The sequence below is a fragment of the Heloderma suspectum genome, chromosome 11 (assembly GCF_057233095.1).
Source record: "Heloderma suspectum isolate Gila_16-S chromosome 11, 16-S_ref, whole genome shotgun sequence".
In the NCBI taxonomy this organism is placed as follows: Eukaryota; Metazoa; Chordata; class Lepidosauria; order Squamata; family Helodermatidae; genus Heloderma; species Heloderma suspectum.
The window spans coordinates 1381500-1393585 of NC_139468.1; the positions used below are offsets into that span (position 1 = coordinate 1381500).

At 48.0% G+C, this 12086-nt stretch overlaps 3 protein-coding genes across 15 annotated transcripts in view; 1 reads left to right on the top strand and 2 right to left on the bottom strand.

The window, feature by feature from the left end:
- The window catches only part of CCPG1 (cell cycle progression 1), a 26365-nt gene extending 18748 nt beyond the window's left edge, over positions 1 to 7617 (bottom strand). For 4 of the 11 annotated variants that reach the window (XM_084816488.1, XM_084816496.1, XM_084816485.1 and 1 more), the window contains exons 1-3: positions 7511 to 7617; positions 3414 to 3484; positions 791 to 917 (exon numbers count right to left, since the gene is read on the bottom strand). In XM_084816488.1, the coding sequence (XP_084672614.1) occupies positions 791 to 917; positions 3414 to 3473 (187 nt within the window). In that variant the 5' untranslated portion in view covers positions 3474 to 3484; positions 7511 to 7617. Of the gene's footprint in view, positions 1 to 790; positions 918 to 2921; positions 3030 to 3413; positions 3485 to 6432; positions 6571 to 6911; positions 7025 to 7510 lie in introns of those variants that run through there. The other 7 variants (XM_084816489.1, XM_084816486.1, XM_084816495.1 and 4 more) reach the window with 5 other exon arrangements.
- On the top strand, positions 7571 to 9668 carry PIERCE2 (piercer of microtubule wall 2). The gene is made up of 2 exons (XM_084816512.1): positions 7571 to 7876; positions 9235 to 9668. The coding sequence occupies exons 1-2, from the start codon at positions 7802 to 7804 to the stop codon at positions 9598 to 9600; spliced, it is 441 nt and encodes a 146-aa protein (XP_084672638.1). The 5' UTR covers positions 7571 to 7801; the 3' UTR covers positions 9601 to 9668.
- Positions 9176 to 12086, bottom strand: part of DNAAF4 (dynein axonemal assembly factor 4) — a 19326-nt gene continuing 16415 nt past the window's right edge. For 2 of the 3 annotated variants that reach the window (XM_084816508.1, XM_084816510.1), the window contains exon 9: positions 9176 to 11461. In XM_084816508.1, coding sequence (XP_084672634.1) covers positions 11361 to 11461 — 101 coding nt within the window. In that variant the 3' untranslated portion in view covers positions 9176 to 11360. The remainder of the gene's footprint in view (positions 11462 to 12086) is intronic. The other variant, XR_014785284.1, reaches the window with a different exon arrangement.

A 12086-nucleotide genomic window follows, 5' to 3' on the forward strand; every position in this document is an offset into this window, starting at 1 on the left:
ATTTATTAATGGCAAATGTACTCGCAGTCATCTAAAACCAGAATCTTTCCCCACCTCTAGCATATCTGTAGATCCCTTCTCAGCTCAGCTGGGCTTTGGCTAAACACAGCTCAAGTTCATTTAATTCCTGTTTGTATGTTTGCTGCTCTGGCCATCCTTCAATAGCAGCTGAATGGCAGAGTGACCAGGATGGTGAGGGGTCTGGAAACCAAGTCCTATGAGGAATGGCTGGAACAGCTGAACATGTGAAGATTAAGGGGAGACATGAGAACTTCAGATATCTGAGAGGCCGTCATGCCGAAGATGGAGGAGAATTGCTCCAGTGGTTGGAAGTTGCAGGGAAGCAGATTTCGACTATAAACATCAGGAGAAACATCCTACAAGCGAGGGCTGCCTGGTAGTGTAACAGAGTGCCCTGGGGTGGGGGTGTCTACTTCATAGGAACCTAGGACGCTGCCTTCTGCTGAGTCTACCATCAGTCCATCTAGCCTAGCATGGTTAACACTGACTGGCAGCCACAGCTCTCCAGGTTTTCAGGCAGGGGACATTCCCAGCCCTACCTAGAGATGCTTCTGGGGATTGAACCTAGGATCTTCTGCAGGCAAAACGGGCTCAGCCACGGAGCCTTGGCCCTTCCACCTTCACTGGAGGTGAAATCAGGGGTGCTGTGGCTGGCTGCTGGATTGCAGACCCTGCCTCGAGTGTGCCTGCACATACGGGCTAGGTGCTCTCCTTTCCAGCTCTGCAACCTGGCGCGGCTGTGCATGGCGTTGTTTCATCCCGGCCTTACCTTGCAAGTCAACTGGCTGCCCTTGCTGCTCATCTTCTTGTAGGAGAGATGGCGACTCTTCTAAGGCCAGCTCCCTGGGGCCACTTGCGCCTTCTGGTCCAGATGCCACTGCCTCAACATCAGAGCTCTGGGGAAGAGAAGGACTCTGCCAGTGAAACTAGAGGCGCTTGCTGGGACAGAACCTAAGCTGACAAACGGAAGCCAGCCCCAGGCCAGGAACCACAAGAAACAAACAAACGACACCCACGACGAATGCCGCCGACTGCAGCTCCGCCCAAGACTCTGACCTGGCTCTGTCTGCTTCCAGTCAGCCTGAATTCCAACCACAGGTCTGGACGGCGCCACCTTAACCCAGGCCAGCCCATCGTTCTGCTACAGCCCAGTCTGGTCTCCGCTGACTGGCAGCAGTGCAGCCCTCCAGGGTCTTCCTGGCCCAGGACTGAGCCTGGGACCCTCCGCATGCAAAGCAGGCCTCCGCCTCCGCCGCGCTGCAGCCCTTCTCAGGGTGCTGCAGCTGGTGCAGCTGCCGGCCTGCCTCAGAGGAGCCTGCTTGCACGAGCAGACGTGCCGCCTCCCTCCCCCTCCAAAGCAGATTTATGCAGAGACCGGGGGGGGGGGGGGGGAGTCTCTTGCACATGCTCAGCATGAACATTTTGGGGGAAGGGCGCACCTCTGCTAGCATAAGTTTGGAGAACAGAAGTGCCACTACAATGCTGCATCTGAGCACCTGAAAGCAGGATCCTGTGTTGGAGGGGGAATTCTTTACCAGTGGGACTGGGAGAGTAAAAACAGCCACACTGCCTTCCTGAGACGCCAGACCATCTGTTTCCCTGGCCATGTATTCTGCTCTCTTCTGATTTCAGTCTTTTTTATCATGAATTTTTATTTTACTTTGAAATAAAGTTAACAAAATAAAGGCAACAAAAGGAACATATATAATAATAAGATCACTAAAGAACCAAAGGAATTTACTATAATTCTTAGTCTATGACCAATATGGCTTCTGGTTTCAGTCTTATGATGGCAACTGCAGCTGCTCTGCCTTAAGATGCAAACCATCTTGGCCCACACATGTGCCTGCCTTGCTCTGGTCTCCTGAGCTACTGGCACAATCAAAGCAGCAGCCAAGGGAAGAGAGGCCTCGTGTCCTGGCGGGGCTATAAAATGCTCCTGATCCACCCATGGCCGGGCAGCTCCTGAACTTACTGCCCACTCTGTGTGTGTTTGGTTTTGAAGAGGGGGCACCTAAGAAGTACTAGAGAAGGAGGCAGATAAAAATGTCATGTCTTCCCCCTGGCACATCCCTCACAAGTACCAGGCAGAGAGCTTGGCCAAATCTGCCAAGGATTTTGAGTAAATATTAACAGGAAAGCTCAACAGCAGGGGCAATAACCAGCCATGCCCTGCCTATTATGTTAAGTTACTGCCTTTAATCCAGATTCAGATGCCCTAACTGAAAACCGACCATTACCTGGATATAGAACAAGGTGCCAGCGGCACCAGATCAGAGGGTGGAGAGGCCAAAACTGGCTGTGGTCTTTTCTCTACACCCAGGGTGGGTGGGGAACCCACTGCCCTGCAGACCTCATGGATTCCAATTCCCATCAGCCCCAGCCAGCATGACCAATGCTGAGGATCATGGGAGTTGGGGTCCAGGAGCTTCCACAAGGCCAAGGGCTCTGCAGCCCTGCCTGACACCATGCCTTGAATCGGACAGGCACCTTCTTCGCTCTCTGATTCTGGCTTAAGACAGCACTCAGGAATGGGGCGGTGGGAGGACCAAGGTCTCTGCCTTTCAGCCAAAGTGAGAACCAGATCATATTCAGGGGCCTTCTGAGCCATGCAAGACATCATTTCAAGGTTATCAAGAAACCAGTGGAACACAACTAACCGAAAAATTCTAGTTTATCCTAGATCAAACTTAATTCCTGACTGTTCTCATAAACTTAATTTTGCAGCAATAGCTCTGAGGCTATAGAAGCACCTGTACTTCCAGATCAGTTCCCTGTTCTGTCTAAGATAAGGGGACAGAGAGAGAGAGAGCAAGGGAGGCAGGTGATGAAGACTGGAGGGCCTTCTCCAGCGGGACATTCCACTCCCCCCCCCCCCCGCCCCACACACGGCCATTTACCATCAACTGCCCTGCTTGAAGGATCCTGATGAGGTTTTGTGTGTCATTGTTTGTTGTGATTTTATGATGTTGATGCTACTTGTAAGCTCCCTTGGAAGGATTTATATCCTGAAAGGTGGGATATAAATAATGGTAAGAATAAATAAATAAACAAACCACTTCCTCAGCAATTTTGTATACTTCCAGTGCATTTTTGTACTGCTTTGCTCTTTCCCAAGGTCCATTTGACTCCACTTACTTGAGTCATGGACTCTGCCACTTCCCCAGGGCTCAGCCAACCACTGCAGAGAAGTGCACAAGGGACTCTCCCTTTTATTGAGTCCACAGTCAGAGCACTTGAAAGAAATTTGAGGGAATTTATTTATTTATTTATTTATTTATTTCATTTCTATACCGCCCAATAGCCGAAGCTCTCTGGGCAGTTCACAAAAACTGCCCAGAAGACTGTGATAGGTTTCAGGGGCCCCTTTAAAGTGCGCAAATTTAGAGTACCTCATGATTGATGACTGTCCAGCCACAAGATGAATCGCTGTCACTGGAATTTTCTGACATTTTCTAAGGAGCTGAAAGTAAAAATCAGACATGGTAAGTGAGACTATTATAGCTCCCCTCTGAGCTATAGGAAGGTATGGTACGCTGTGGCTGAAGCCAACTGTTTTATTGTTTTAGATTTTAATTTTATTATTTATTATTATTTTTATTTATTACATTTATATCCCGCCTTTTTTCATCTTTCAGGAACCCAAGGCGGCTTGGTATTAGCTTGTTTAATGGTTTAATACATTTTAGCTGCTTAAATTATTGTTTTATACTGCTGAAAATGATTTTATCTGTATGCTGCCCTGAGATCTTAATGATAGGAGGCACGTCACAAATGTTTTAAATAAACAAATAAACCCTTAAATGGGGATCTACATGACTGAATTCAAACACACGTATATTTGGAATTAGGAAGCCTAAGGTCTTCATAACTACCTAGAAACAGCCAGTCAAGAGTATTTGGCGGATCGCAGAAATGGGAGAGCCCCGCCCCCATGTTCAGTTAACATGAACTCGGCCACAACGTGTCCCAAGCTGAAAGAGCAGGACGTCCATACAGCAAACCCTCTCTATGGCTGAGGCACACAAACCAAGCAGCCCAAGGGGGAAGGCAAAATACTCCAACTGTCGCCTCTCACCAGAGCCGAGAGAAAATTCTTTCTGAATACAGCTATCCACCATAGCCTGAACATGAGGCAACCCCATCCATCAAATCAGCCAGTGGGAGTTAAATTAGGGAGAAGGGGGAGGCCCCTCCTCCGACCACTGCAGAAGTCCCACAGAACTCAACTCATCTCTTTCCACACTCAGCCATAGCAAGCTTGTGTCTGTCTGCGAGAAGAGAGATTGATTGATTGATTGATTGCATTTATACCCCGCCTTCCTTCCTCTCGCAAGGAACCCAAGGCGGCTTACGTTATCCTCCTCCTCTCCATTTTATCCTCACAACAACAACCCTGTGAGGTGGGTTGGGCTGAGAGTCTGTGACTGGCCCAAAGTCACCCAGTGAGCTTTCATGGCCGAATGGGGACTACAACCCAGATCTCTCAGCTCCTAGTCCAACACTCTTGCCAAGCTGAAACTTGGCATTCCTCTGTTCACTGGCTGCCCTCCTCTACACCTGGCCTAGCTTTAGCTCATCCTTCTGGCAGAAGGGGAGACAAAACCAGACACACTATTCCAGGCATGGCTTCATCAGTAGCTTGTCCAAGGATGCTGAGATTTTGCTACTCCAACTAGAAATACCTCACATATTATATCTATCTAAAACCTATCTATCTTCTTTGCAGCTGCATCACATGAATAACACATAGGCATTCTGTGATCAAACAGTACCCAAGTTTATTTTCCTCCTTGGTTGCTTCCATCCAATAATAACAGCAGCCCCCAAATGCAGGACTTAATGCCAGGTACTGCTGAACCTCATTCTGTTACTCCTTCAGTTCACAAGATCATCCAAATTCCTGAGGAACAATGCCTCCTCTGTACTGACGACACTTCCTTGTTAGGTACTATGTGCAAACATCCTTTGTACGTGCCCCTTTCCTCTCCCATATCACCCAGGAAAATATTGAACCCAACAGACTCTCAGACTGATCCCTGAACGACTCTGCTGGTTACTTTTCTCCTGTCCAGCAAAGAAGTTGACTTTTTTCCAAGATCTTTCTGTCTTATTTATTTCATGTTTATATGCTGCTTTTCCATAAGAAAGTTGCAAAAGAGCATACCATTAAATTTGTTTTAAGCACTAGCAATAGAAAGCTGTAGCCAACACTTCCCCTTTTAAACGGGGCAGGTTCTGCTCATTACCCAAGTTCCGTGACCCTGCCAAGTATTCAGACTGAACCCCTCAGCATACATTTGCCTATTTTTCCTAATTTACTCTGCTTCTCCCAGTTCACAACCGATTGCAGGCTTATTCCCCACTTCCTTGGCTCCTGAGACATCCACAGGCATTAGCCACACACTGGCCAGAAGGGCTGGAACTGCCTTCTTTGGAAAATCTCAAGGTACCAAATTCTACTCAAAGTGCCTGGTTTTTTGCATTCACACCGAGCCACAGAATATGAACAGCCCTGCCTTTCATGAGCTCCCTCTCCTCTGGACATTACATTGGCTCCTTTCATCTTTTCCATTTTGAATAATACAGTTTCAATGAATGGTTTGGTAAAATCTAGGTAGACTAGATCAGTGACTTCAAATTGTGTACCCAGCTACCTGTGCTTCCTGGGGAAGCTAGTTAGCAACCCTAGACCAGCTTGCTCATCATCCCTGCATGTGACAGCCAGGGAGGAGCACTGGGCATCTTCTAGGGTACACAATCACATTTATGGGAGGCAACAGCTCAGCCGAACAGTTCTGGCTGGCTCCTGGTGCAGAGTGTGTATGTCCAATGTGTGTGTTTCCCATTGGGGCAGCTGGCTGACCACTGTGTAAACAGAATGCTAGACTAGACGGACATTGGTCTAATCCAGCCTTGGGGCTCTTCTTATGTTCTTAGCGTGCATGCTAAGATGGAGAGTCTGAGACAGACAAATATACGCAGAAGAGGTACTGCATTGGGAGCACATAAGTGCACTAAATGAAGTCTAGTGTACTTTCTTTATCAAGGAAAACACTGTTCTTCTTGATCTATTCTACACTAACACGATCCATCTACAATGAACCCATGCTGCCTCATGTTATTCTCAGACGTATACCCAACTATTCTTCTAAGGCTGATCTGCCACTGAAAATAACCTAACAGATCTGGAACTACCTGGGGCTCTTTTCTTTCCTTTCTTGGATGCTGGCAGAATATTTACTATTCCAAAGTCCATCTACAGTCTAGTGCTAACAAATGTACTTTAAAAGCACTGCTGAAACCTTTATTTCATGGACCAGGCTTTTCAGTCTACTTGAGCGGCAAGTACCTGTCCTTACCCATGTGCAGCACAAAACTATGCATGTTTACCCCACTGTGTTTGCTTACCCCCAAGTAAGTGTGCATAGGATTGCAGTCTCCTTGGAGCTTTAAACTTCTCCTTCCAATCAGTACAGTCTTATTCTGTGTCATTCAAACTGAGGCAGAGTAGTTTTTGAGTGATAAAGGTAAGGTGGCATAGCCATTCTTGTACCAGGATATAAAAACAGACAGAGATTTTATAGTAACATAAAAGGATAACAAGGAGAGTCATTATGTACTTTTGATGTTAAAGATTAACTGGTTATTGATCTTCCTGCATACGGTGGCTGCTCTTGATCTGTGTATTGTGTGTGTGTGTGCATTTAACTTCTGCTTCATAACAGCCACTTGACCATTGTTTACAGCAAGGAAGAATTTCTTCCAGGTGGCCAGCTGTGAAAGTCATTCCTTTTTTTAAAAAGGTCAGGCAGGCTGGTATGAGATGCTGTCATAATTATAAAATATCAAGGAACGCACTAGCTTTTATAGATTGTGTTTCACCTCACCATTTTATGCCGCTTAGGGCGCCTAATTTGCCTTTTTCACAGCCACCACACACGGGCCAACGTTTCCATCGAGCTGTCCATCGCAACCCCAAGATCTCCTGCTTGGTCAGTCACTGCTAGGTCAGATCCCATCAGTTCATGTGAGAAGTTGGGAGGTTGCACCTACTCACAAGTAACTGTTCTCGCTAATGCTGGGCGAGCGCTGTGCGCGCCCCACGCCAGGAGCCCTACATCACTCGGGCGGGCGGCTGCAGGCGCTTTGCGGGACTCAGGCGGCCTCGGCCCTCTCGCCGCTGGAGCAGCCGGACGCGGGGAGCCAGCCAAGCACGGGCTTGTTGCGCCTATCCAGCGGAGCGCGGACTGACTGACGCACTTTCCCCGCCATCAACGCAGCCGCCAGGCGAGCCTCTGCGGCCCGGGGCCCCTCACCCGAGGAACGAGGGGCCCTGCCGGGGGAGGCGGGCAGGGCCTGCGGCGCCAGCCCGGGCGGGGCGGCCGCTCAGCAGCCCCGCGCGCGCCGGCCGCTCAGGCGGCTCCCAGGCGGGCCCTCGAGGGCTGCCAGGCCGGGGCGCCGCCGCGCGCCCTCCCCCCGGGCCTACCTGCGCGGGTCTTCGCGGGGCAGCTGAGGCGGCGGGCGCGCCCGCGGGCTGTCCGTCAGTCCGGCCGGCTCCCTCCCTCCGGCCGCCGTTTCCGGCCTCGTTTCACCGGAACAACGAGCGAGCCGCGGGAGAGGTGACGCCGGCGCGCCTGCGCATCCCCGCGGGGGCCCGGTGCTCGCTGGGAAGCGCAGTCCGCCTCTGCCCGGCGCGGCGGCGGGCTGGGCGCGCCGGCACTCCGGGCCCCGGGGGGAGCGGGGGCGACGCCGCGTCAACAAAGCCGGCGCGGGGCGGATGCTGGGGCCGTTGCCGTGGCGATGCCCAGAGCCGGCGGCGGCGGCAGCATCCGCCGCGAGGCGCCTCCCGCCGGTAAGGAGCGGCGCTGGCCCGGCCCCCCGCCGAACCCACCCTTCTTTTAGGCGCCGTCCAAGCGGGCAGGAGCCGGGCCGCCGGACGAGCCCACGCCTATCCCGCGGGAGCGGAAGCCGGCCCCCGGCGGAGCCACGGGCTGGGCCCTGCCACCCGATCGCGCCTTCTGCTAGCGCTGCTTTTAAACGGGCACCGCCGGCGGCCCTCGTGCTGTTGGTTTGTTAAAAAGACCGAGAAGAACAAGGTCGCTGGGAATGTTTACATCACTCTGAAGGTTCCGCAGTTAGGCCGCCCTAAGTTCTCCTGAACTATTCGCCATGTCATTGGACCCCCTCTGCTTGCAGCACCAGGCAAGCGTCCTCACCCAGCCCCTGTGCTGTCATGGTTAGCCCATCAGACTAGGGCCAGCGAGCCGGGCTCACATCCCCACTCGGCCACATTTCCTGGCTGGCTGCGGTCCACTTGCTACCTCAGAGCGTTGTTGTGAGGATAAAATAGGAAGGGGTAGATCCTGTATGCAACCTTGAGCTCCTTGAAGGATATAAAGGCAATAAAGTAAAAAATTAGGACTGGTAAGAACATCAGAAGAGCTGTGCTGGATCAAACCAAAAGCTTAGATAAGTCCAGCATTCTGTTTGCACAGTGGCCAAGCGGATGCCCCAAAGGGAAGTCCACAAGTAGAACACAAGCGCAACAGCATCCTCCCGCTCATGTTTCCAGCAACTGGTATACATTGGCCTATTACCTCAGATACTGGAGGTAACATACAGCCATCACGACTAATAGCCATTGATTAGTAATTCTAGGGTTGGAAAACAGCATGCCAATATCATAAGGCTCTTACATGCCACCGAGCAGTGACCTTACCAGACTCTACACTTAGGAAAAATGTTTTGCATTAACATGTCCTCTTCAGTTAGATGAATTTAAGTGGGAGTTTTTCCATTTCACTCTGACAACTCACACAACAGAAACTGAGCACTTCTTTATGAATGCTGCAGAGCAGATCAGTTTGTGGGAGCATAAATCCTATAGGCTTCCGTGGAGCTAGGTACATAAAAGAAGAGGGGGGATCCCCTAGATAGGTAGCAGAGTTCCTTTCAAGGAGCTCCTTTCAATGAAGTACAAAAGCGGCTACTTCATCTAACGGAAAACTGTCAGCAGCGTGACACATGCCATGGCCAATCCCGTATTTCCACTCAGACATCCTGTTGAGTTCAACAGGATTTATCTCCCTAGTGTATACCCTTAGAAGTGCCGCCGTGGTTTTTAAAAAGTGAGCAAAACATCTATAAAGCTACAGTTAAGTATTTCATTAGTTGCCAGTCTTTTAAGGCATCTATCTTTATTTTACACAGAAACTGAGAATGACTTCTGAGGAGAAAATGCTACCAAGGCCCACTGCACAGAACGCAGCAGCCTCTTTCCAGTGGCTCCCTTGTGCAAACCCTGGTAACCCTGTGTTTTCTTGTATGCTGGATTCCAAGGCTCTCACCACCGGCAATTTCTTGACGAAGCCCCAGCCTTTGCTCTGTAAAACAACATCAAGTGAATATGGTGGTATACCACCTACCTCACATATGGTACCCTGTAGATTTTTTCCAAGGGACAACTCCTTTACAAATCATTTGTTCACTTGTGGGTTGACACAATTTAACAGTATTAACACTGGCATTGACAGAAGCAAAGTTTATGATCACCCAGATCTTCAGAATACTATATAAAATGTACTAGTGTATTTTTGGTTATATATTAAAAGAATAAAGCATTTAAAAGGTCCCAGTTTGGTTTCTGTTTAATAGTCTAATACCAAGACATCTTACTTGAAAGTAAATCGGATATCAGTATGGCCTTCATAGTATGCTTGATTAAGCATCCCTTTTGATTATGGTAGCAAATAAAGCCATGAGATCTTTCTTTTGTACAATGGAATTATAAGGCTTCATTTTCACTGGGGTAGTAGAGTCATATGAACTTCAGCACACTCCAGGAGAGAGCAGAGGACAGGAAGGCCTGGCGTGCTATGGTCCAAGGGGTCACGAAGAGTCGGACACGACTTAACAACAAGCAGAGTCATATCCAAGTACAGGTGGGACTGGCATGATAAATTGCTTTCTCTAGACTCACAACTTCAGATCAAAAAGTAGATTCAGAAAGAATCCCTGGATTTAAACCAAGGATAGGCAACCCGGTACCCTCAATATGTTTTGGACTACAACTTCCACTTACTGGCCATGCTCGCTGAGGGTTTATATGAGTTGTAGGCCAAAATATCTGGACAGCACCAAATGGCCTATTCCTCATTCAAGTCTAACCTTCCCGACATGCTAGCTTTTTAAACAAGAAGGGCATCCTCCCCACACCCACATTTGGTATGGAGAAGCATTCAGTTTTTGTGAGCCCCTGGCTGCTGGCTGAAGTGGTGCTGCACAGACATTTACCACCTCAGTGAGAACTCAACTGATGGAGTGACTGACTTGATGACACTTGGCATCTAGAACTGCTCCTTCCGCCAACTTAAGATCTTGTGTTATTTGGGTTTTTTTCCCCCCTTCTGGAGCAACAGGAATTATCTAAAGGGAAAATATTGTACAGGGTGGGCTTTCACCTCAAAACATTTCCTGTCGGTGTTCACTACAAACATAAGGTGACCCAGGCTGGATCAGACCAAGGGTCCATCTAATCCAGCATTCTAGTCACACGGTGGCCAAGCAGCTGCCCATGGGAAGCCCACAAGCCACATGAGTGCACAGCGCCCTCCCACCAACGTTCTCTAGAACTGGTGTGCACTAGAAGGATGGTGTTTGGTTACCCCACTAGACTGAGTGGAAGAACTAGCACAGCAGAAAAATTCTTATGAGCATACAGTTTCTTGATCAAAACTTTCAGCAATGTTGTGATATGGATTCTTATTCTGGGCCAAATTGTGAATAGGTTTTGATTACAAGTATTACAAATTAAAGTTTGATTCTTAAAAATAAGTACCATTTTTTAATTTTCTGTACAAAAGATTTTACATTGCTGTACAATATTTTAATAGATTATTTTCAAGTGAGTATTTCTATCACTAGAAACACTAGTGATTACTTTATCATCTTATGAATGACATATTTCATCAAAATATCCAATATGATCTAACATTAGCAGATGGGTTTGTTTAAAAACTTGAAAACCTAAGCTAAGCAAAGTTAAGATTTCTCTATTTTGTGCTTTGAGCAAGTTATTCAATTAGAAGAAAATGTGTTCTAATTACATTTAAGGAAGCATTTTTGAGAGAAACAAAAACATTTTGTATAAATAAAGGCCCTCAAATATTATTCTACTTATTAATACTGTATTCAAGAGAAGGAGGAATATATATATATCCATTTATCCAATATAGCAGCAAAATGTCTTCCAAGAATACATTTCCACATTACCAGAACAGACATGATGTTGCCCCTAGTCAATAGCTGATCACTAAATATGTAGAGTTTTTTCAGAATCATTCATTTCCTTGAATTATGCGCCGAATCATCTCAGCATCTTCTTCCACATTTTTATTTGTAGGCTCAATCTTCAGAGCAGCAATATAATCTTGAAGACCTAGGGTTAATTCAGCACGAATATTTTGATCCTAGAATGGCAGCATTTATAGTCTAAAAGTGGAAGATGCATCTACTTTTACAGTGCAATCCTATGCATCTTTACTCCAATGCGAGTCCTCCTGTGTCCAATTGAGCTTACTCCCAGGTAAGCAAATGCAGGATTACAGCCTAAGAGGTGGAATCTCTTCCTCTGTCTGGGACAACTGCCAATGCCACATCTAGCTAGAGCATTCTAAGGTGTAGGCCAGTGGCGCGTCCCGACTTCGTCTTTGCTGCTCTCCCTTCCCTTCGCATGAAGTCATTTACACCAACACAAATTAGGTCACGGATACACACTGTCTCCCTTAATAAAGAATGGCATTTACAAACAAGGCATCCCTTCAGCAGAATACAAGTAACACATGGCGTACAAAATCTGGTTCCCAAAACAAGCATTTGCTAAACTGCAAGTTAGATTCCCAAAGTGATGCTTTGGAGCCATCAGCAACAGGGACATGATTGTGCCAGGTTGTGAATAGCTCTGATTATGCACAATGAGCTAAGAAGCTGCCTTGCTCCTTTCTCAAATGCACCTACACAGAAAACAAACAGGCCCTGGATGTCTTCATGCTGCTATAGGCCCC